Consider the following 24,016-nt stretch of genomic DNA (forward strand, 5'->3'; position numbering starts at 1 on the left):
GCTGTAGGTCCGGGTCCGTATGGGACAGCTTCTGGGTCCGGACCCGGACCACGGTCCACCTGTTAGTGACCTCTGGTTTAGGGGATGCATTTTCCTGTTCCAGCATGACTGCCCCTGTGCACAAAGCAAGCTCTACAAAGGCATGAAGATAAGCTTGGTTTAAAGGCCGAACAGATTTGGACTGAAGAACATCAATTGAGGCTTTCTTGACCAACATCAGTAAACAGCCGTACAAATGCTCTTTTGACTGAATTGGCACAAATTCCCACAGACATAATTCAAAGCCTTATGAAAAACCTTCTTCTCAGAAAAGTGGCTGTTGTCGCTAAAAAAATATAACAGAGGTCACTATTTAAAACACAATATGTTTTTGTTTGTTTGGTTTTAGTAACACCTTGTTTACTCTGGTGAGTTATTTTCAAGGCAAGACAGGTTTTTCAAATAAAAACTTTGTATTAGTTCAGTGACTTATTGGTTTTATAAGCAAGTCCTTAAGTTTGTATTCGTAAGAAAGTTTATTTTCATGTTTGAATTGTTTCTGTTGAAGATATTGCTTATGAGTCCGACATTCTTAGTCTCCCTCTTTCTCTGCTGTATTTAACACATTCTGTCAAAATGTGTTTTACAGTAATAGTGGTTTGGCAAATGTTGCATATGGGGGCCTCCTCTCCTCTTATCAGGTACGAATGCGTAAGCTGAGTGTGTCCGATACGGCATCTTGTGTATAACGTTTGTTCTGTACGTTTTTCCAGAAAGGTAGTTTGCTTAATATTTATATTTGGACAAACTTCATGCAGTTTATTGTTGGCTAGCGAGTTCCATTCTGATTATATGTTTTTGAAATGGGATGTCCTAATACTTTGGGCCATTTAGTGCACATATATACAGATAATACAATATACAAACACGCACCGTTACAAACAGGGGCTTGTCCATCCCAGCCAGCATCTTGACATGTTCTAATTACAGTTTTATCAAGCTGATAACTGCAAAACACCAACAAAACAAGTGTACAAGCACACAATTACAAAGATATAAACCAAAAGCAAAAAAAGTATACTATTTAAAACAATATATGAATTAATTACTTACATAATATAGCTGTTTTCTACTTTTGTCAGTTACATAAAGATTCACTATCAAATTTCTTTTTTAATGCATTTTACTAAATGCATTAACATTATTTATTGAACAGGTTCACACATGATTTACCTGCTGCTACCATTAAACTTTTTCCTTGAGACACATACAAATATTTTTTTGTTATTTTCATGTTTCAGCACTGCTTCAACCTATTCAGGGTCACAGCAGGTCAGGATTCTTTGAAATCACTGTGCCTCAGCCATAACCACCCCTCCCCAATACCCTAGACACAGCAAATAAGGTTTTGGTACGTATACACCCAACCAACCGATAGCATCGCTGGGGGATTTAAACCCTGGATTCTAGTGCTAGTGGGCTAGAGCAATATACTGCTGCATCACCCATGCACCGAGTTTCATAATAATGAAAATAAATAATTTAAATAATAATAATAATTATTATGATAAGACCCAGTGCAAGAGGCAACAAAGCAGCATGATGCTATCATATTATTTAGTCAAGATCAGGTTTTGGGTTTGGGTGTGCGGTGCCTTAAAGTTTAGGTTTGGCCTCATCTATCTAAACTACATTGTCCACTGTCCAAAAATATTAGCACACATTTTTATCATGTTAGTGTTATTAGTTCTAAATGTCTTTAAGGTGTTTGTGTATATGTGCATCTATGAGTATCTATTTTACACAGCATGTAATTATTTACCGTATACATTTACTTTTAAAACCTATATAAAACAAAATAAAAATACTTACCCTTCATCACACTGTGCAAAGGTTTTTGCACCAAAGAGCTTTCCTTCTGCATATAGATACTTTCCATTAGGGAAATCCTCAAGATCCCTACATGATTTTTCTAAAAGTATAGAAATATAAATATTTCATGATGGGCCATACAATTCAGTTTACATTTTAACTTGTTTAACAGTTCTGTAGAAAACAAGACTTTTCATTATTAAAAGTTATTATTTCCCTCTTATCTTTTTGTTTAATTTCATATATTACATATAATTTTAATATTTATGTTTACAGCTAAAATTAATTATGACTAAATAAATCATTCCCAAACTCTTTCTTTCCTAAATTAAAGACAAAATGGATTCTGTTATCTAAAATAATAATAACCACAAAAATGTTTGTCAAAATACTTTGGCACTGAAGCTCCGGCTTTGTCCACTGTCTTCCAGAACAGGTACTAGACATGGAAACTTTTACATCTATAGGTTCATGGCCAAGAGAACATTTACATGTTACACTGGTTCCATCAAGGTAAACGTCTTTCTTAGAGTCATCAGTCAAAACCCGATTTTCTCCACATTGGGGGATGGGACATATTCCTAAAGAAATAAAGTGTCAGTAAGTGTCTATATTGAAATTAAGACATACAGCAAAAATACAGTGGCCTGAAAAAGTATCCATGCCTTTACTTTGACTGTACCCACTAGACTAAGACAAAGTAACATCTGTACAAACAATAAGCACAGAGTATAATTAACCACATGAAGAATATGTGAATTTAAGTGTTAAGTCTGTGACAGAAAACCATGACATTTGGTCAAACTCTTACAAATTCTGACAAGTACAGAGTTTAAAGTTTTGACCAGAATTGGGTCAGTGTATTCCTGCCATGTGCCCAGCATTTCCTGATGGATCCTGACAAAACGCCCTGACCAGGATTAGGCAACTGATAAAAAATTTAATATTTTTATTACATTGTTCATCAGAGATTATACAGAAATAGTTTCCTGCCAGTGTGTGAGAAACAGAAGGTAACAGTAATCACACTAGATTGATTTGGAAGTCACATAGTGTTCCATACTACCTAAGTCCTTATAACTTAGTAACACTTCTGTTTCAAATGTATTTAATTTTCTTTTTTATTTTAGAATGATGTACTCATTTTTGTGGACAAAAAGTCTATATAATATATATAAAAATGATGGTTGATTTTATTCACTGACAATTTTTAAAAAGCAAAAAATATTAAAATATTGTAAAATCTTACCAATGCACTTAGGAGGTGGTGGCTCCCATTCATTTTTCTCACAGGTGATCTGTCTAGATCCATTCATTTTGTAGCCAGGATCACACTCAAATGACATAGTGCCTTTATAAGTTAATGATTTGCTGGATGTTCTATGTCCATTAACAACTTGAGGTTCTTCACACTTTATCACTGAACAAACAGAAAATAAATAATACGATGATCAGTGACAATTGTTCAGCAGAAACTTTAAGTAAGAAAGTATTGAAACATAATAAATAAGTTTGCACCATAGTGCTGCTAAATTTGGTCAGAAAATGCTAAATAAAATTGTAATAGCACAAATCTAATATTTATAGCCCCCCCCGGTGTTATTAGCAGCATAAATGCTCTTATTTTATTCCATTACTTATCAATTTCAAAGCAAACGCAACTTTAAGAGGACCTCTCAGCTAAATGATTTGTATAGGTTAGCACAAATTAAAGATGTGGTCGCTTACTGTTCAAGAGAAAAATTTGAACTTGAGCTGTAAATTCTTACGTCCCTAATTATCAAGCTGTTTTTAAGGGGGCTGACAGGCCTGGCTGGCTGCAAGTTTAAATCAGTGTACTGGGGCTAATCACTGGGGTTTGATCTTAATGATGCCAAAAAAAAGTAATATTCTTTAATACTTTGTAACAGTTTAGAATGCTGACAATCCTTTATATTTTTTCAATATTCTAAGTTTTTGGCATAAACTGAGTATAAACAGAAAGGTGAGTGTCTGTGAGGTAATACTGCTGAAAATGTCTGAAATGGTAATTAACAAAGAAAAGTTGCAGTATGAGTGGAAAACTTAACTCCAAGACATGCGGTTATGAAAAAGTCACAACTATAATATGATATAACACCAACCCATCTTTGACTGTTTTCTTTAAACAGCATTTCTATCCTGTTTTATTCATTATATAGTACATTCCACTGAACTTACCCAAACACTCAGGGGGAGAAGGCTTGAAGCTTCCATCAGAAAAACACGATGTTGTATCCTCTCCAAAAAGATTACCAGTTGTACATTCGTATGTTACTACATCTCCATAGATATACAAGTCTTTCTCAGGGTGCAGGTTTCCATTGATTATAGTAGGAGGTTTAACACATTTCACCACTAAAAAAAATAATTTGTATGAGCAAAGGTTGTTTAAAAATTTTGTAATGTAACATATGACACACACCCATCGTTACCTTCACAAACAGGGGCACTTCCACTCCAGCCTTCAACTTCACATTTTCTCGTTCTGTTTTGTTCAAGCACATATCTACAAAACAATTAGCAAAACACAGGTAAATGTATAAACCCATTGGTTTTGCATTAATAACCAATAAAAAAAAAAAAGAACATAGAATAAGTTAGCCCTTGATTAATCAACCGTTTTAGTCCAGTCTAGAAAGGGTATGTGATCACTTGCATTTCATATCTGGTAAAACACAACAATATCATTTTCTGTAGCTGCTGATTCAAATTGCTTAAAAGTCGGAAGGAATTTCCAACCCTTCACTTCTTCAGGTCAAGCCACAACATGTTATTTTTACAATACATATATCTGTATTGTTTCTACACTCACTGTCCATTTTATCAGCTTAACTTACCATATAGGAGCACTTTGTAGTTCTACAATTACTGACTGTAGTCCATCTATTTCTCTACATACTTTTTTGTACAGGACCACTACAGAGCGGGTATTATTTAGGTGGTGGATGAATCTCAGCACTGCAGTGACACTAACATGGTGGTGGTGTGGTAGTGTTTAGACAGTGAGTGTAGAAACAAGGAGGTGGTTTTAATGTTATGGCTGATCTGTGTATATTTGCATATAAAACCTTAGAAAGCTTTAAAGAAAAAGAAAAAAAAAACAATAATAATAAAAATAATTTACCCTGGGTTACACTCTGCAAAAACTGTTGCACCAAAGAGATTTTCTTCTGGATACACATACTTTCCGTTGGGGATTTCTGTTAAACCGCCACATGTTTTTTCTGAAAGTATAAAAATATTACAATATTTATTTCTGTATGTTCACACTGAACAATCACAAGTGTAACACACAACCATACAGTACTAAAGAAACAAACAAAGAAGTCAGGAGATTGGCTTGGCCATAAAAGAACAGTGAGCTTTTAATTAAAATAAAGTATACATTATTTTTATGCTTGTTATTTTGAGGTTGTTATGTAGTTGTATAGATGCTGTCTTTTAGCCTTAATGCTCTCACACTGCTTTACTTCACTGTGGATACACAGTTCATGGGATCATACCCCTCTTTCTCCAAACATGTTGAGCTTATTAACAACAGTTTTATTTCTTTATGCTTGTATATACCTAAACATGTTTTGTTTATAGGTATAGGTTAAAGACGAAAGACATTTTGTGTAAATTAGATATTGTATTTATGCAGTTAAAGGATACTTAATAAAAATATGTGGGTAACCCCGCATGTTAATGTTCTACTTAGTTGGACCATTTTATTAAGAATAAATCTCAACATACTATATATTTCAATCAATAGAATTTAATGAGCATGGAGAATTGCCACAATTGTTCCATTTTCATTATTAAGTGAATAAATCAACAAAAACTAACCAGTCCAATTACTTAGTCTCAAATTACATTTGGTTTATTTTGTATAAATAATTGTCAAAAAATTCTATGAGAATATTACTTTTGCACTGAAGTTTCAGCGTTCCCCACGCAGTTCCATTACAGGTAATCGATCTGGAAGCTGTTGTATCTACAGTCACATAACCAGGACCACACTGAAACGTTACCCTGGTTCCATTAGGGTAAGATTCTTTGAAAGAGTCTTGAGTCAAAATCCTGTTTCCTTCAACATAGGGTCTGGAACAGTCTCCTGAGGTAATAAAATACAGATGGAATTAGTATGGCAGAAACACATTAAGAAAATGCTTTAGTTGGTTAACTGTTACACCAGTCAATACATTACATGTCCACATTAAAAGTAAAGCATAGATCAAGAATGCAGTGCCTTAAAAAGTATTCATTTACCAAACCTATTTACATTTTTGTACACCAAGAAACATTAATGAAAACATGTGTTCATTATAAATCTACTAACCTGTCTAGGTGTTTAAATTGTTCTAAATTATTTTCTGGTTTGTTTGTTTTTTTCTTCCATAAAACTTGTTCTGGCACACTGTTTTGCCCAGACGTGTAAACCAAAAATTATATGTGCTGTATGTATATTTTTGACCAAGTATAGTCATATGTTCATGAAAAAAACACTGACTTTGGACGAAAAACTTGAATATGTAAATGTTTTTTTTTGTGCGTTTCAGTCATTCTAAATGTCATTGTGTTTGTGATTTGTGTTTGGGTCGTTATGACAGGCTTATGTTCTCTATTTTGTTGTAAATTATTCAAGCAGAGCATGGTAATAAATGACAAATCCATCTTGGACGTTGGACTTTTCATCTAATTGTGTTTTAATTTATCAAATCATTATGTAAATACATTTTTATTACTTGCATTATGATCTCTTTAGTTTCCCATACAATTGTATTAAATTATTAATTTGCTGTGTTGCAGCAATTTGGTTCAAATTTGCCACAATTCTCTTACCAAATTGTCTTTAATTGCCCAAGGTTATGAGAGTATGTCTAATGAACTGGTATGTTTAAAATGGTAAACTGGTATGGTTAAAATTCTCACACTTGTGAAAATGTGTGAAAATGGGATTCAGGTCAGGAGGGCCAGTACAGTGGGTAGCACCGTTGCCTCACCTTTTTTTGCTAGTTATTTTGTGGTTGCTATGTAGTTGTATAGATTTTGTCTCCTGGTCTTGAGATTAAATTCTCCTGTAAAATGTCCAGCTTCTGTACCATATCATGATGCCCCCCACTGCTTTACTTCACTGTGGATATAGTGTTCTTGGGATCATACCCCTCTTTCTCCAAACATGTTGAGCTTATTAACAACAGTTTTATCTCTTTACGCTTGTATATACCCAAACATGTTCTGTTTATAGGTATAGGTTAAAGCTGAAAGACATTGTGTGTAAATTAGATATTGTATTTATGCAGGTAAAGGATACCTAATAAAAATAAGTGGTTAACCCCACATGTTAATGTTCTACTCAGTTGTTTGACTTTATTAAGGATAAATCTTAACATTTTGATAGACAGAATTTGATGAGCATGGAAAATTGCCACATTGTTAAGGAAATTGCTCCATTTTCATAATTAAATGAATAAATCACCTACAACTATATTGTGGTAACTTAAGTCCCTGTTGCTTCTACCTCTAATTAAAACAACGTTTATTGTATAGAACAGTTAAATAAAATAAACTCACCCCGGACTTCCTCAACATTATTCAGGAGGAAGATTAGAAGAACAATCAGACTGCAGCAGGGCGGCATCCACTTCATTTTATCAGGGAATTTCATTAAGTGGGTAGAAAACTGTTAAACCAAAACACAGAAGAAGCTTTTAGAAACAGAGCTCAGTAGCTCAACGGTTTCTGGGTTCTAATACCTGAACACATACAACAATGAGCCGCTTATTCAGCTAGCTAGTTCACATTTCTAGCCTGAACGTTGTTACAAAAACAGATACATATAAGCTGTATTATATCAACATTAACATATTTTTAAAATAATCCAGTCGCCTTTAGCTACCTACGGTCAAGAAACACTCGAACTAATGAAGCTAACACAGACAGACTACGCCACATCGAAGAACAGGGTGCAACCGAGCAGGGTTGCCAAATACCTTTCATAAATCCCCCGTTTCCTTAAAAAAAAAAAAAAAAAAAAAAAAAAAAAAAAAAAAAAGAAGCCCAAACGCAGCCCAATTTGCTCGTCCTCGCTCAGCAAATACAATCAAAATGTCGTACATTATCTATGTTAAAATAATTTTTAATCTTTAAAGATGTCTCATTCAACTTAAATTGTCTATAATCTGGTAACGGTACTGAACATTTTCCCCAACCAGCTTTTACATTAACCCAAGTGGGCGGAAAAAATGTGGAACTGGCCAATACCGTCAGCAAGCGAAAATGATGCTGCCTTCAAGTCGTGTCGGACATTTACCAGATAAGGGCACATGAACGGCAACTCAATGTCGTATTTACCAGTGGGAAACTCGGATTTTTCGATGAGGCCCGAGTTTCCGATGTGGGGGCTTGTCATTAACAAAACGTGGGCCAGTGATAGCTCAGTGGTTAAGGTACTGGACTAGTAAGCAGAAGGTTGCCGGTTCAAGCCCCACCACCACCAAGTTGCCACTGTTGGGTCTCTAAGCAAGGCCCTTAACCCTCCATTGCTCATCGTGTTCAGCTCATTGTGTAAGTCGCTTTGGATAAAAGCGTCTGCTAAATGCTGAAAATGTAAATGTAAAACGTCATGGCGACAACAGGTGTTACGGTGCTGCCCCTACAGTAAACAGTCAAAGTTTGAGCTTATTAGCGGTAGTTTTGCATGTTAAATGTAAAGTTCAAGGTTGTATATATTTTGTACACAACGTGCACTTGTTCTGATGAAGAATAGCAATAGTCCATTTTTACCCGAAAACCACTTGAACGCACATCATGTCGTAATTACGACCTCCGAACTAACGTAAGTAGGAGCTTCCGAGGAGGACTTGAAGGCAGCATGAAACAACTATGCTTTCTTCAATTGCTGTCAGAATTGCTGTTAATATGAGTTCCCGACCTCTTTCAAGGGAGTCCAACAGTCCTTTAAGTTAACTGTTCTTGCACCCGTGTGTCTGCTCTGTCATTTCTCTCCACTAAAAGCACAACATATACGGTGCCTATAGTTTATTAGGTTTTTACACTTTGGTTAATTAATGACAGGACAGGTAGTTACAGGCTACACATGATTCATCAGTTCATGTTCAATGTCAAACAGTCACAGGCACTTTTGTATCTCCAGTTCATCTAACCTACATGTCTTTGGACTGCTGGAGGAAACCAGAGCTCCCAGAGGTAAACCCACACAGACACATGGAGAACATGCAAACTCTACACAGAAAGGTCAGAGCCCCGACATAAATCTAAAAAAGTTATGGATGGAATAGAGGAGAGCAGTGCATTGCTTTGAGGTGATGTGTGTGTGAGTCATATATTGCAGTGGAAATGGGCTTGACTGTTTGTTTTGCAAATTCCTGTTACAGCCCTGCCTCTTCCTCTTCCTCTTGAAACCAGTAAGGTATTGCAATTTGTATCAGTTGTTTGAATGCGTTGTAAAAACTGAATACCAAGCCCACAATTACAGTTACCTTATAAATACTACAGTTTCACTACCATGTAAACACTGACACCGTTTGCTAGGTATTGGAATGAATTTATTCATTTACTTTTAATAACCGCTTTATTCTGGTTAGGGTCACAGTGGGTTTTGGCCACAAAATACACCCTTAACTTTATACAGCACTAATTTATCTCAGGGCAAAATACACACATGTGGAAAAAAAGTTGGCTCACTGGGTAGCCACTCTTTCCTTCCTGTCGATGCCCAGAAAGCTTGGGATATTTCGTGTTATGTTAAAACTTTGTTAAAATCCTGATAAATAAATAAACTAGGTATGTTTCATTAATGTTATTTTTTCCCCAATAGCTTTATTCTGCACCATCAAAAACAACGTTGCAGAATAGGAATACAGGTGTAGGATCTGTTGGCCAAATGCATTTTTTAAACAACCATTGCAGCAGCTCAACCTTTAAAAAGAATAAAAATAATCATAAATGTTCTTTAATGTTAATGCACAGTAAAAACAGAAGAAATAGCAATTTTGAATTGTGCAAAGGTTTGGTTACATCTCATGTGTGTTGTAAAGCCATAGAACTTAATGAATTGTAGGCTTTGATTGAATTGCCAGGGCTTGTTAAATGGGTCAAAAATGTTTTATTATTAACTCACAATTCCAGGGCATAATAAACTTTTCAGAATTTGTGCTGATAACAACTGTGGGCATCTAGCCTAGAGTAAAGACCTTGTGCATGAATAATGTGCTCAAGACTTGATGATGAAGAAACTTTATGCTTTTATAATTTTAATGGATTTGTATGGGACACAGCTCTGGCTAACTGAATCCCAAAAGAAATAAAGTAATAAAGGAAATCATGGAGGTAAAAGGGCAAATACTTTTAATGGCACTGTGGTAGTAAATACCACAGTACACTATAAAACAAAACAAATATATTATTTAAGGATATTTTGTAATGTGTTACCACTCATTTTACTGAAACATTTCAGTGCCTCTTTGCATACAGCTAGCTTGCTAGCAATTATACCCAACTTAGTTATCCATTAGAAATGTAAAAAATGTAACCATAAGGAATTTCTGAATCTAACAATCAAGCAATTGTCCACTATGCCAATTTTTTTGGCATTAATTTGTTGATAATAACCCACTTTTGATTTAAATAAGCATATCCTTGAATGTGGGCAAACTTTTTGGCTCAAGGGTCACACTGGGTTTCAGTAGCAGATGGGAGGTGAACTAATATGAAGTGCATGTGAAACTCATTACCTAAGAAGTATCGATTACCTTCATTATCCAATTTCAGTGGAAACAGTGTTATCAACATGTTTCTCATCTTGACTCGGCTTGGGCAAAGGTCGGTAGTGTTTGTTCAGTGCGCCATCTAGTGGAATCAGCTGAAACACATGGTCTTGCAGGAAGAAGGCGATATGTATGTATGTATGCGATCTTTAACCTAACGGGCTTATGTGTAGTTTGCCCACCACTTTTTCAATACATTGCATAAATGCAACCGGTGTGATAGTTCAGTCGGAAAACAGAGACCAGTATCTTTTCCTTTTCGACCCCCAGTGGCCTTCTGTGTTACTGCAGGTGAGCTGTCTATTTTATTTAATCACAGTAACTCGTGGTTATTCCTGTATTCATTATCATCGTGATCAGGGTCGCGGTTGGTTAGACACCACTCAAAACCACTGAGGGCCAATTTAGAATACAACCTAAAATGCCCTGATTAGCTGAGCTGATGGATCCTGCACCCTCTCATTCATTTGGAACAGGAGCTGTGTGCAGAAGATCTCTGCACTGAGCAGAAACTGCACACAGTTTATCATTTTAAAGTCAAGTCCTTTTGTATGTGTTTGTTTTATTTTTTTTCATCACATGTTTGTACTTTATAGAAGAGTTCAATATCAGAGAATCAAACCCCTTATTAAGTTATTAAGTATTACATTGGACTTTCTTTACAGCATTGTGGCTTTTAACTGAGCATATTTACACACATAATCAAAAGATATCATCAGACCATAGTAAGAAATGTAACACCCTGTAGCCAAAGCAAAAGAAGTGAACGCTTGAGTGATGTCCTTTTTACAGTCCTCTGTGGTTTTGGTGTTTATGCATAAGCCTGGGCCCACAGAAGCTTGTCAAAGTGCACAAGTGCACTATACCGATGGTGGAAATCATAGCAGTGAAAAGAAGCCAGCGAACAATGTCATACCACACTGGAACTCCAGACCATGACCTACAAAAATGTAAGAATTAAAAAGCTGTCTAAAATTATTGGTTTCAAGCCATATAAAAATTACACAAATATGTAATGAGACACGTAATATATTCATATTAAAAGAGCCAATAAAATGTACAGTTAAAGTTAAAAATGTACGTACACTTTTAGGAGACATGTCATGGTAATCATAGGATTGTAATGATTGCTACATCTGTAATTGTTCAGTAAATAATTGCATTATACCTCTGTCCAAAATATGAGTATAGCTGGTCAGGGTCACAGTAAAAAGCCCTGAACAGGGCAATAATTCATTGCTGGTTGAAACCATTTTACTTTGTGGCACCCACTCTACAATCAGCACTACTCTGCTACCCTAGCTTAATTAAGCCTTTGCTAAATCGATTTTTAATGTCTTTTTGGTCCTTTAGGAATTGATTGTACAGTTGATTATTGAATTATTGCAAACTTGCTTGTAAATGACTTCGTCACATTCATGACTACAAAACTTTCTGAAATGTCACAGAAAAAGTTGATTAAAATCCCACGTCCCTTAAAAATGTAAGTGAACATGTTAACTGTATCTTTATGTTCAAACCTGAAAAAGAAGCTCTCCTCCCAGTTCTGGGTTTGATTGATAAAGACTGAATGGTTTCTTTCAGAACAGGTCTGAGGAACACATTCACTTTGTGAGGTCAAGACTTCCACTGGACTGGTGGTGGTGGTCATGGGTGTGGTAGTTGTTATGCAGTCATAACTTTGAAGATCTGAAATAAAGAAAAATAGTGCTGCATAAATGTACTGCAATTTTGACAGCTTATCTTAAATACGTTTGCATATAGAGACCTAATGCTTGAGAGTTTGACTTTTACTTTTTAGGCTTTTATTTACATTCATATAAATTAATAATTGGGCTTAAAAGATGGTATATAAGTTATGAAAAATATTCATTTAATTAAAAAACTTCCACAGTGATTCCACTTTTCTTTTTACTGCTGCTATTCTTTGTTGATTAGAACATAGTATAGAACTATAGTAGATTAAAACTATGTTAAAGATAGTTTCTCAATTGTATTTTCTGATTAGGCCAAAATAAATAATAAGCTAATGGTCTACGCTTCCAACAATGTCAATAAAGTTTTTGCAGATGCAGAAAAATGACACATTTGACAGGGGAAGAAATGTAACCTCACAACCAGCTCAGGTAGTATTATTTAATGTCAAAGGAAACATTTAAATGTATAAAGAGCTCTCAGGTAAATAAATATGAAGGCAAAAGTTATTAATGATGTGGATAAACAAAAAAAAGTGCAGGTTGTAGGGGGTGGGGTGACTTTAGAGGATGGGTGCCATCAGTTTAAATAACTTGAATATTGCAGGGTAAAACTAGACCACTAGTGGATAGCGTTTTAAATGTATAGCCTTTAGGGGTTAAACAAAAAAGTGTTTTTTTTTTCCAATCCCTTCGGTGTTTTGCTTATAACTTACCATCAGATGTGAGTGAATAAACACAGTCTTGATGTCCAGCCTGCAGCAGATGAAGGGAAACGGGTTTACTGCGCTCTCTGCTCACTAAATTCTGAGCCAAACAGACGAACTGAGCACCGTGAGTGAGAAAGTCACACTTTAAGGACAGATCAGAGGAGCTTTGTAAAAGGACGTCTTGGGGATGGAACTCTCTGAACCAGCTGTACTTCACATTGGTGCCCCTCTCAGTTCTGCACTGCAAAATAACTGTCTGTCCCAGGCAGGTCAGGAGAGGAGAGCCAACAGACCAAACCACAGGCAAGCTCACAGCTTCTGAAATTCAGAACAGAACAAAGGACTTAAATTAACTGCTTACACTGGGTGGTTATGAAACCATGACATAATTTTTCTTATTTCAGTTTCTTAGTATTAATGAATAATTTTGTTATGAATAATTTGCCCTTGTTATGATTTTTACAAATACATCTATATGTTGTATGGATTTTAATAAACTTTTTATGTGGTGGGGTGAAACCACTTTGCGTTTTTAAGTTATCTAAATTAGTATATATTTTTTAAATAGTTTGTGTGAGAGGACATAGTATTCACAAAATAGCATTTTAAATAAGAGAAATACATGCATATTAAAAAACCACAAAATTCTATATTCTTTTGACCCACTTAACAGGCCCATCCATACATTTGTTTAAACTCTACCAGATCTGCCAAAGCAATGATTCAGAGTTGTGCTATAGGTTTGTTAATGACTGTCAAAAGCAGCTAATCAAAGTAACAATTATTTGACCCATGTAGTAAAAGACAAGAGCTTACCATCTGTAACATGAACCTGGATCTTGAGCATGATATCGGCATATATTTTGTCAATTCCAGCCCAGTAGATTCCAGTGTCTTCAAACTGGAGTACTCTGATGAATATGTAAAAGCCTCTAACCCCGGCATCAATGATCTTGGCTCGGTTCCTAATACTAGGTGTGATGAAACCGTCTGTGTCCATCAGAATCTCACAGGTGCTCCTGGATTCACCCAGACACCAGTACTTTTTACTGAATAGGAATTGCCGTGCATCGTATTTGCAGATGACATTAAACTCTCTTCCAACTGTGGCGTGGATGATAGTTTTATCACACCGAAGCTGGGCACCAACTGAAAAAAAGGGTTTAAACAGTCAATTAAATACATACTATATGAAAAACACACTATGCAAGGTTACTACCATACCACCAAACATCAAAACCAGATCTACTTGTGATTTCCTGTAAACCATGTATGTTATGTAATAGCTGTTAAGGTGGTAAAAAGGCGGGAAGCAAATTTTCATCATGAAAAAGAAAAAAATGCTCAAAAAGTCACATGTTTTAATAAAACCACAAACACTAAAAACACTTACCCTGAACAATAAGCACTAGGTAAACGACCCTCATTGTTAAAGCATGTAGCTGTGCATGCAGTCCCAAGAAACAGGATGTAAACAGAGCCATTTGAGGTTTTCAACTGACTGACTCTGTCAGCCCCCCTTATTTGTAAAGGTCCACATTAAAAACTGCAAAGCCTGCAAGTATTTTTTTCAGAGAAACTCAACTGGTTTCATTTTTTCTTTTTTCTTTTTTTTTCTTTTTTTTAATTTTTTTAACATGTATGTTTTATTTACATTATTTCAAAATATAAGAATTTTCTTTATTATAATATGCATGCACACATCAACAAAGTACAATTAAACTATTTTCTTTGCATATCCATACCTGTTTTGGAAGTTGAGGTCAGAGCAGACCCAGGATTAAAACACTCAACCTTTCAATTAATTTTCAATAGCCATAACTACTGAGCCACCACTTCACTTCTTACCACAACAATAAAAAAACAAGTTATCAAAGGTTCTAATTTATAACATGGCTGTTTTTGGTGGTTTTTGAATCTGACTAACCTGACAAACTATCCAGTGGCGTAACTAGGAGCTCATGGGCCCCAGTGCAAAAAATCTTTTTGGGCCTCCTCAACAAATTTCAAATATATATAATAAATTAAAGGAACTCACTTAAAAGTTTATGCGGCATGCCTTGCGCTTAGCAAAATCATCTACAACAAATTCCTGGCTCTGGTATTTTCTATGCAGTTAAAATTTCAGTTTTAGTTATTTTAGTTTTACTTAACGAAAATATTGTAATATAATAATGAGTGAGGTGGGTGGTTAAGTTCATGTCATGGATAGCCCTGGGCCATGGGCCCCAGTGATGATTTTTTACCTCTGCAGGAACTGGCCGACTTGACTGTGTGACTGGCATCTTGGATTCACACAAATACCAAGGAAGATTTTTCTGCCCTCCATGGTCAAATTGAACCTTGTTGATAAGTGAACTTTTTAGCAAGACAGAGCTCCCAAGCACACTTTCAAGTCAACCAAAGCTTGGCTAAGAATTCAGTTCTGGAATATCCTGATCTGTTAGGAAATCCTTGGTGGCATTTAAAGAAAGCCATCAAACCTCAATGAGCTGGAAGCTTTTGCACCGGAAGAATAGGCAAATATTCTACAAGAGAGGCGTCAAAAGCTTGTTAGCAGTTACCAGAATCACTTATTAGAGGTTTTCAAGGCAAGTACTGAGGCTCAGGGTTAAATAATAGTGCACATGGCCATGTGTTAAAAGAACTTGATGGGGTTTTTTTTACATTTCAATTTATTGTATGTATCAATAAATATGTTTTCTATTTTTACAGAGACTTCTTGTTGTATTCTTCCATTCAAATCTGTTCCATTTACCACAATACCCTTTATGATGAGGAGGTTGAATATCTATCTGTATCTATATTTTACTGTATATATTGCAACCACAAGCCACTGAAACCATTTCAGTGTGGTTTGACATAGATTTCTAAAGTCTCTCAGAATAAACAAGTTGTATCATATTGATCAGATGAAGTATCAAAAGAACTTTGTGTTAAGTTGTAGTAACCATTTCCTTTAAAAACCTAAAAAAAAATTGTAATAAAATGTCACACAACATAACTGAGCCAGTAGACCCCCTCACTGTAGGAGTCAATCAGGTCAAACAGGGTTAGGGTTAGGTCTAACTGAGCATAGTGGTTTAGGTCTAATGATCATGGTGTGATGTTACTATAACATGTAGGAAGCATCTGCAATTCAGTTTTGTTTCTACATTCACCTTCAATTTTGTCTTTAAATTGAAACATGTCTTTATATACTCGGAATTAGCCATTCAAGATGATTTAATCTTTTTTTAGTCCCTCATCTAGCACCTGCACCTAAGGAGCTGTCTGGAACCGCAAATCTTAGGTGAAATACTTGTACCAACCTCTAGATGGCGCCAAAAAGTATTTTTAAAGCCTATGGGCTACGTAAAGCGTTAAAGAAAGTAACGAAAACAACCTCATGTAAAGGAGTTTGGTTGTGAAGTGACTTCTAAAATCCTTTAAGCAAATTTCCTAGATCTGGATGGATTTATGTCTGAATGAAGCTGTAAGATGCCTTTGATCTACTATGTCTAACTGTTTAGCACAATGAGAAAAGCACAATGCTAGTGATTGTTTTCCATAGTCACATAGATAGATAGATAGATAGATAGATAGATAGATAGATAGATAGATAGATAGATAGATAGATAGATAGATAGATAGATAGATTCAACTTTATTGTCATTGCTTAGTACAGATACAAGGCAACGAAATGTAGTTAGCATCTACCAGAAGTGCAAATAGTAGCATTGTGCAAAAAAACAGAGAATATTAGTAACATATACCTATGATTAATATGAATATAGAGTTATAACTATAGGTAGTTACATATATGAAATTTTATCTATGTACATATTACTATATACATAATAGCAATAATAACAATAAGCATATTAGTAAAATGAATATGTATTATAATAATAACTAATAATACTAAGATTAGTTAGGTATATATTAGTAATAACAGTACTAGGATAAAGGATGTGTAAATAATAACTATACAGCTGTAACTATACCTATATAAGCATGGTGAAAATATAATTATAACTATACATATACAGTATATGTATGACAGTTGTGTAAAGTGCAGGTGCAATGATAAATAATTACAACAGTCCAGTGTGAAGTCCGGGGTGATGTTAAAGTACAGGTGCAACTTGTGCAATGATAAATGTCCAATGATAAATAGACCCCCCCCCCCCCCCCCCCCCCCTGCATACTGCTAAAAAGGATCAGAAACATCTTAACAGTTAGCTCTTTTAGCTGATAGTACAACGAGGAAAGCATAATGCTAGTGATTGTTTTCCATAGACACGAAACATCTAACAAATTTGAAACAACTTTACAGAACCAGATTCACCTCATGGCCCAAAACCCACTTTCTTGATCATTTTCCTAGTATCACAGACATGTTTCCCCCTGCATACTGCTTAAATTGATCAGGAACGTCTTAATAGTTAGCCCTTTTAACTGTTTAGCACAATGAAGAAAGCATAATGCTAGTGACTGTTTTCCGTAGTCACATAACATCTAGCAAACCTGAAACAACCTTACAGAACCACATTCACCCCATGGCTCAAACCCACTTTCCTGATCATTTCCCCAGTATCACAGACATGTTTCCCCTTGCATACTTTTAAAATTGATCAGAAAAGGGTTCATGGTTAGCCATTTCACCTCACCAAATGTAGTCATCTATCCTAATAGAATGAGTAGATGCAAGTATTTAGCAGGATTAAATATTTTCTGGTGGCAAATAGGTAGAAGGTGTTGCACAGCATCATGGACTTTAGAATTTTGTGTTTGATTCTTACCACCGGAGTTTTGTATTGTCCTCTTTGTGTCTGCATGGGTTTTTGTCCAGGTACTCAGGCTTGGATGTGTTACACTAAATTGCCCCTAGGTGTGACTAAGTAAATGTGTGTGTTGCCCTGATGCTTTCTTGACTTGTAAATAAGAAAAAGCAAAGGCTAGTCCTACCCCCCAATTAGCTGTCTAACACAAATATATTGTTAGCCCCTGTAAAGCACCCTGGTGTAGTCTGTCAGTCCTGAGCTATCTGCTAGTTAAATGTGTATTGTTGTTTCCCAAATGTTGAACCAAATGCACAAGTGACAATTTGAAATAACACTCACATACAAGGTTTTATTTTGAATACAAGTTATCTATGAAAGCAATGAAATCTTGTAGCCATTTTCCCAAATTAGACATTTTCCTACTTCAGGTTCATCCTCATTGCCCACACCCTACATATCTTCACCACACACCCTGCATGTTATCCAACAGGCTGTGCAACTTTAGTTGCTTACTGAATGCCACAGCCATGTAAGATTCCTTAGTATTACAACGCTCAGAAACAAAATCACACCCACTGAATATTTCCTGTTCAGGGGGCGGCTCTAGGACCCAGTGACCGTGTCAGTTGGACAGAATGAGAGAGAGAGAGACAGAGTGATAGAGGTTAAGAGAGCACAAACAAGACTCCTGGCTGACAAGTGAGAGAAGAGAACCACTGAGCAAGAAACTGACAGAGATGTGGCCTATGGTGATATTTTTATTCTGACCACAAAAACCTGTTGACGAGCTTCCGTGACAGCAGCCAATCGAGTGCGTCTGTACTCTGGTTCCTCAAAGCTAGGGCAGCTTCTCAACTCAGAAGAGCTATGACAGAAGGGCAGAGTAAAAGAGAAAGAAACATTTGATTGAAGGCAAGAAGACGGAGTGAACAAGTAGAGCAAAAGTTGAGAGAAAGACAGGCAGGATCCCAGACTGTGGGCCCTAAGACATGTGACATGACAAGAGCGCTGCTGAACTACCCGCCACACAATGGACCACCACAGTCAGCTTCTGAGAAGCTTACTGGCCCAGTTGGCTTCCAAACAGTTTATGGCGGATGATGAAAATGGGACCATTGCTGCTGAGTTCTTGGTGAGTTTATCTGTCATGATCTTTAATCATTATAAATTGCAAAGTGGCTTCTGATTGTCAAGTGTTACAAAATAATTGTTTCCTGGTACTGACCAATATACAGATTGGTCAATGTACAGTGACAAATTTGGGAAAAACCCTCAATGTGGCTAGCTGGTTTGTGTGTGTGTGTGGGGAAGGGGTTAATTGCACGGTTTTGGTCTGGTCTGTCTGAAAGTCATTTTGACTAAGCACCTGATTAATACAATGGAGCAATTCAATGCTGATATGAGTGCTCGTCTCTGGATGACATTGCCCCCATGCAAAAGGCATGGGGTCAAAGAAAATTTTAAGTTATTAAAGGGTGTAAATCATATGCTATGGTGTTTACAGTATAAAGATTATTACCCACTTGAGAAACTTGGGAGATTATTACCATCATCAAAATATACATTAGAAATATCTTTTAAGAAATACTTGTAAGAATGTATAGCAAGATGCATCAATGCTGTTCTGGCTCTGGCAGCATGGTGGTCAAACATCTGAATATGACAGCAGTATATTGGAATGGTAAATTCTTACTGTTTGTGTCTTTGCTAGTTGCAGGTTAGGATTACTGGAGCTATTACTAATCGCTAAGAACGAAGCCAACCAAGTATCCAAGCCATTGCCTTCTTTCTACTAGATACATATAATGTATATTGTATGTGTGTGAGGGGACAACCTGGCAGCCATAATAGGCAGTAGACTTAGACTAGTATAATCTATCTGACCACCTAATGGCTAAAGTGTCTCTAGTTATACTTCCTCTTTACAGGGTGGGGGGTTTGCAAAAAAGAGAACTGAGCAGTCTGCTTTGTCTTCCTTTAGATATACTTAAATCAACATTTCCATGCATACTGTTTATATATACAAACCAAATTTCCAGAAAAGTTGGGACGTTTTGTAAAAGTCTGTGACTTGTTAAAGTAAACAGAGAACAGAAAAGATTTCTAATGTTTTCACTGCTCAACATCATTGTAGTTTGTAAATATAAATGCATTTAGAATCTGATGCCTGCAGCACACTTTAAACCATGTTTACACCTTTGTTTTATTACCTTTCCTTAATTAATGACTTTTTGATTGTGCAGTTTCGCTTGTGGTTTTTTAGTTCATTCTTGCCTGATAAGAGACTTCAGCTGCTCAACATGACGTGGTCACCCTCATGTGATTCTCCTCTTGATGCTGCATTATACATTTTTAATAGGAGACAGATCTGGACTGCAGGCAGGCCAGTTAAGCACACACATTCTGTGACTGCAATGTACGTCTCTATGCAATGGTACCTTCACACCAGTGGTGGCTGCTGGTCTTTCAAAGAGGGGAAGCTCATTGTCGGCTTACATCATAAAATTTGTCAATTTATTTACACATAAATTCTGCCCTCTGTTCCTTTTACAAGAAAATGGCCTGAAATGGGTTGCAGTTTGTCTTTCGACTTCACTCGCAAAATCCGCGATGGGACTGAAGCTCCTAGTGATTAAGTGACTAATGAAGTGTATTGCTTTGGCAATACGAATGTCCCTATTTGTCATGCCAATTAAGCTTCTTTTGAGTTTGAGTTTGAGAAGTGACGGTGTAGCGCTCAAACTAGCTGTCAATCAAAACGGGATTCAGCCTTTCCACTGATCCTCCAATCATCTTGCAGAAGCTCAGCGTCCACACCCGCCCACAGCCCCATTCACCCCCAGAGACGCTCAGCGTCCGGGGGCGGGACAAAATCGAGGCATTTATCCAATGACCGGCGAGTTTCGGAGCATTAAAAAAAAAAACTCAACGCAGTCCCATAGAAGTGAAGAGACACTCAGCTTCTGCGGGCAAATGCATTGACGCTACGGGAATGTATGAGTTAAGTTAAGAAAATCGAGTCGATTTGTGATAATTAGCTGATTCTGAACGAACTCGTCTTCGAGATATACGTGTTCTAACGCATTTGTAGTCAACGAAATGTTAACACAACTGTACATATTTGACCATTTAATTTTGGACATTTTAGGGGAAGCTGAGCTTCCCTTGCAGTCTTAGAGAAATCGCCACTGCTTCACACATATGCAAGTCACCCATGTCATGGCACTGTTTTACCCCTATTCCATGGCAAATCTTGGTTTTTATAAGTTTTGCTAAGTCTTGATGGTCCTTTCGATCTTTGGCATAAAGAGCTTGAACCACGGACTCATCTGACCACAGTCCACATTTCCACGGTCCTTTAGACCATCTGAGATGAGCTCAGGCCCAGAGAACTTGAAAGCTTTTCTATGTAGAGTTGACATATAGCTTTTTCTTTGTGTAATAGAGGTTCAGGTTGCATTTCTTAATTCAGTATTGGACTGTGTCTTCTAAATGACCAACGCCCATGTGTTTATATATTCATCACAGTAGCATGACAGTATCTCATGCAGTGTTGTCTAAGGTCACGCACATTCAACAGTGGTTTCCGCCTTTGCCATACACAGACTGAGAGAAATTATTAACATTAGTACTTTTACACAATCTTGATATGTCATGATATGCCTGAGTGTTATTAAAGCTTTACGTTTGGGGCGGTTATCTTAGTTTTTAGCACCTCACTTTACTGTGGGTATTGTATTCAACCTTTTTTTGCAAAAACATTACTGGCTGAATTATTGCAATGTGGTTCTATTTTTTTGTTTTGTTTAGATGCATCAGTGCAAATTATAGATATTCATTTCTATGCTTTTTTTTAGCAGCTTTGATTTGGGTGTACCTTACTACTTACTGTTTAATGTGGAACTGTTGTTCCTTTTAGTTTTAGGCCACCCTGAAACCCTTTAGAAACTGCTGGCTTTATAAGAGTGAACCAGCGTATACCAGAGTGAAATCAGGTGCTTTAAATGCCCAACCCCTCCTTGGCAAATTAAACATGGAAACATTATTGCATTTTTATGGAAAGTGTCTAATTGGAATTTAGTCTTTTATCATAGTCAAACATTCAGGACTAGCCAGCTAACCGCTGATAAACTGACCTACACTGGTCACAGTTTAAAATAAGTAAGGAATGTATTTTGTTGATTTTTTATATCCTTAAACAAAATATATTTTACAAATAGAACTTTAGTTAAATTAGAATTTCTTTAGTGATTTATTTTTTGTGAACAAAGTAATCAGACATGCATCTTAGTTTTGCAAGTAACTGACCACTTGTTTTCTCGATTACCCAATTTTCCAGTTTACTGGTTCAGATTTACATTTGTTTAATGATGTTATAATCATTTAGTGGGGCAAAAATGGGCAATTCCCCTTTTTTACTCAACAGTGGCTTCTATCTTGCCATAAAGGCCTGATTTATGGAGTGCTGCAAAGATTGTTGTCCATCCAACCAGTTATCTCATCTTAGCAAAGAACTTTTCGGAGCTGTTTTAGTGTGTCCATTGGGTTCTCTTTCTTTCTTTCCAGCCTGGCCAACCTCTTCTCGCCTGGATGTTGCACTTTTGGCTAAACAGACAACATTAGGAAGGTTTAAGGTTAAAGCCAATGCAGTGTAAAATAAAGGCCCTTGTACACTGAGGTGTGTGCCATACTAAATTATGTCCAGTAAATTATAATTACAACAGATGGGTTCCTAGTCACATCTCAGGGATTTTTAAACCTGATTATTAAAAATTAAGTGTTTCAGAGCTATTTGGTATAATTTCTCTATTTTTTGTGTTAGATTAAATTAGTTAGCCAAAATTATAGTTTTAGAACCTGTTGTACCTAAGTTTTCCAGGAGTACTAATAATTATGAACTTGACTATTGCAAGCTGATGTGCAAAATGAGGCTTAGATGGAGATGAAATTGCAATGAATGTACTAATTGTACTAATTACTAACTAATTAACTATTGTACTAATTAGGGTCAGAATTGCAACTGTGTTAATGCCACAAATATGCACTAATTTGTCATGCTATTTAGTACTGTTATATGGTTTGTACACAGATACAATTATTACGTTTGTTGTTATTCAATGCACTTGGGCTGGTCTGTGATAATGTTATGCCACAGAACATTTTTAATGTATTTACGTGTATGTTAATTAAATGTACTTAATGTTTTTTTTTTCATATAAACTGGTACACATATAAAGGTCGTCCACATAATAAGATAATAATTGTTCTATTATTATTATTTTATATGCTTTATGGTAATGGTTTAGGCTGTAAATGAGCACATTGATGGTAAAGACAGGGTGAAGCAGCTCAGTGTGCTGTGGTTGGAAAATGATCTTAGTAAGATGGCTTGTTTCTTGCGGGACGGGCAGACTATGGAATGGAAACTAATGGCTCTGAGGCATGCATAGACACACAAACACTTACACCCACATGTACACACAACTCTCAAACCTCAGCTTACAAATATTGGTTTTAGAGATTAAAACCCAGATATCATCAAGTTTGAAAGGCAAGGCAGGTTTGATAAAAAGAAGAAAAATAGCATGCATACTTGCTAGAGATTAGAGATAAATGTTTGGATATTTGCATTATAATTAATAGATTTTTTATACATGAATGCGAAAAATACTAAATTACATACTACATTGCCAAATGTACATATCTAGAGACCCGTTCTAAGAAGTGGATTAAAATATCAGATTTTTTCACACTTATTGCTAACACATGAATAAGACACTGACAGTTGAATAGGTCATAAAGTCAGTAACAGGTCAGTTCATTACATTTCTTCCCTGTTTAGGATGCCCCAGTTAATTGAAAGTGCTGTTGTTGTGAAGTTGAAGCATCCAGGAGCAGCAACAGTTGAATTACAAAGCATTGTAAACAATGAAGAATTGTGCGCTCTTCAGTTGCTTACAGAACAATATCTCCTGCACAAGATTACAAACATGAGGAAATGTTACACCTGGTTTGGTGCAATGGCATAAACAAAAAAAGAATCCTGGTTTAAAACTGAACGTTTTATTTGTCATATATACACATTTACAGTACAATGTAAATTTTTTCCCTTATATCCCAGCTTGTTTGGAGACCGGGGTCAGATTGCAGGGTCAGTCATTGTACAACACCCCTGGAACCAAGGATTTTAAGAGCCAGTATTT

At 36.1% G+C, this 24,016-nt stretch overlaps 2 protein-coding genes across 2 annotated transcripts in view; one reads left to right on the forward strand and one right to left on the reverse strand.

The window, feature by feature from the left end:
• The window catches only part of rca2.1 (regulator of complement activation group 2 gene 1), a 39,952-nt gene extending 25,478 nt beyond the window's left edge, over window positions 1-14,474 (reverse strand). The window contains exons 1-14 of the mRNA XM_063016079.1: window positions 14,441-14,474; window positions 13,838-14,196; window positions 13,054-13,369; window positions 12,164-12,332; window positions 8,168-8,258; window positions 7,429-7,537; window positions 5,780-5,968; window positions 4,997-5,096; window positions 4,305-4,378; window positions 4,051-4,227; window positions 3,101-3,271; window positions 2,244-2,432; window positions 1,852-1,951; window positions 913-986 (exon numbers count right to left, since the gene is read on the reverse strand). Coding sequence (XP_062872149.1) covers window positions 913-986; window positions 1,852-1,951; window positions 2,244-2,432; window positions 3,101-3,271; window positions 4,051-4,227; window positions 4,305-4,378; window positions 4,997-5,096; window positions 5,780-5,968; window positions 7,429-7,537; window positions 8,168-8,258; window positions 12,164-12,332; window positions 13,054-13,369; window positions 13,838-14,196; window positions 14,441-14,474 — 2,152 coding nt within the window. The remainder of the gene's footprint in view (window positions 1-912; window positions 987-1,851; window positions 1,952-2,243; window positions 2,433-3,100; window positions 3,272-4,050; window positions 4,228-4,304; window positions 4,379-4,996; window positions 5,097-5,779; window positions 5,969-7,428; window positions 7,538-8,167; window positions 8,259-12,163; window positions 12,333-13,053; window positions 13,370-13,837; window positions 14,197-14,440) is intronic.
• Window positions 14,475-18,843: 4,369 nt separating this feature from the next.
• The window catches only part of ptpn22 (protein tyrosine phosphatase non-receptor type 22), a 31,585-nt gene continuing 26,412 nt past the window's right edge, over window positions 18,844-24,016 (forward strand). Inside the window, exon 1 of the mRNA XM_063015313.1 lies at window positions 18,844-18,945. Within this exon, the coding sequence (XP_062871383.1) occupies window positions 18,844-18,945 (102 nt within the window). The remainder of the gene's footprint in view (window positions 18,946-24,016) is intronic.

The sequence above is a fragment of the Trichomycterus rosablanca genome, chromosome 19 (genome assembly GCF_030014385.1).
Source record: "Trichomycterus rosablanca isolate fTriRos1 chromosome 19, fTriRos1.hap1, whole genome shotgun sequence".
Classification (NCBI taxonomy): domain Eukaryota; kingdom Metazoa; phylum Chordata; class Actinopteri; order Siluriformes; family Trichomycteridae; genus Trichomycterus; species Trichomycterus rosablanca.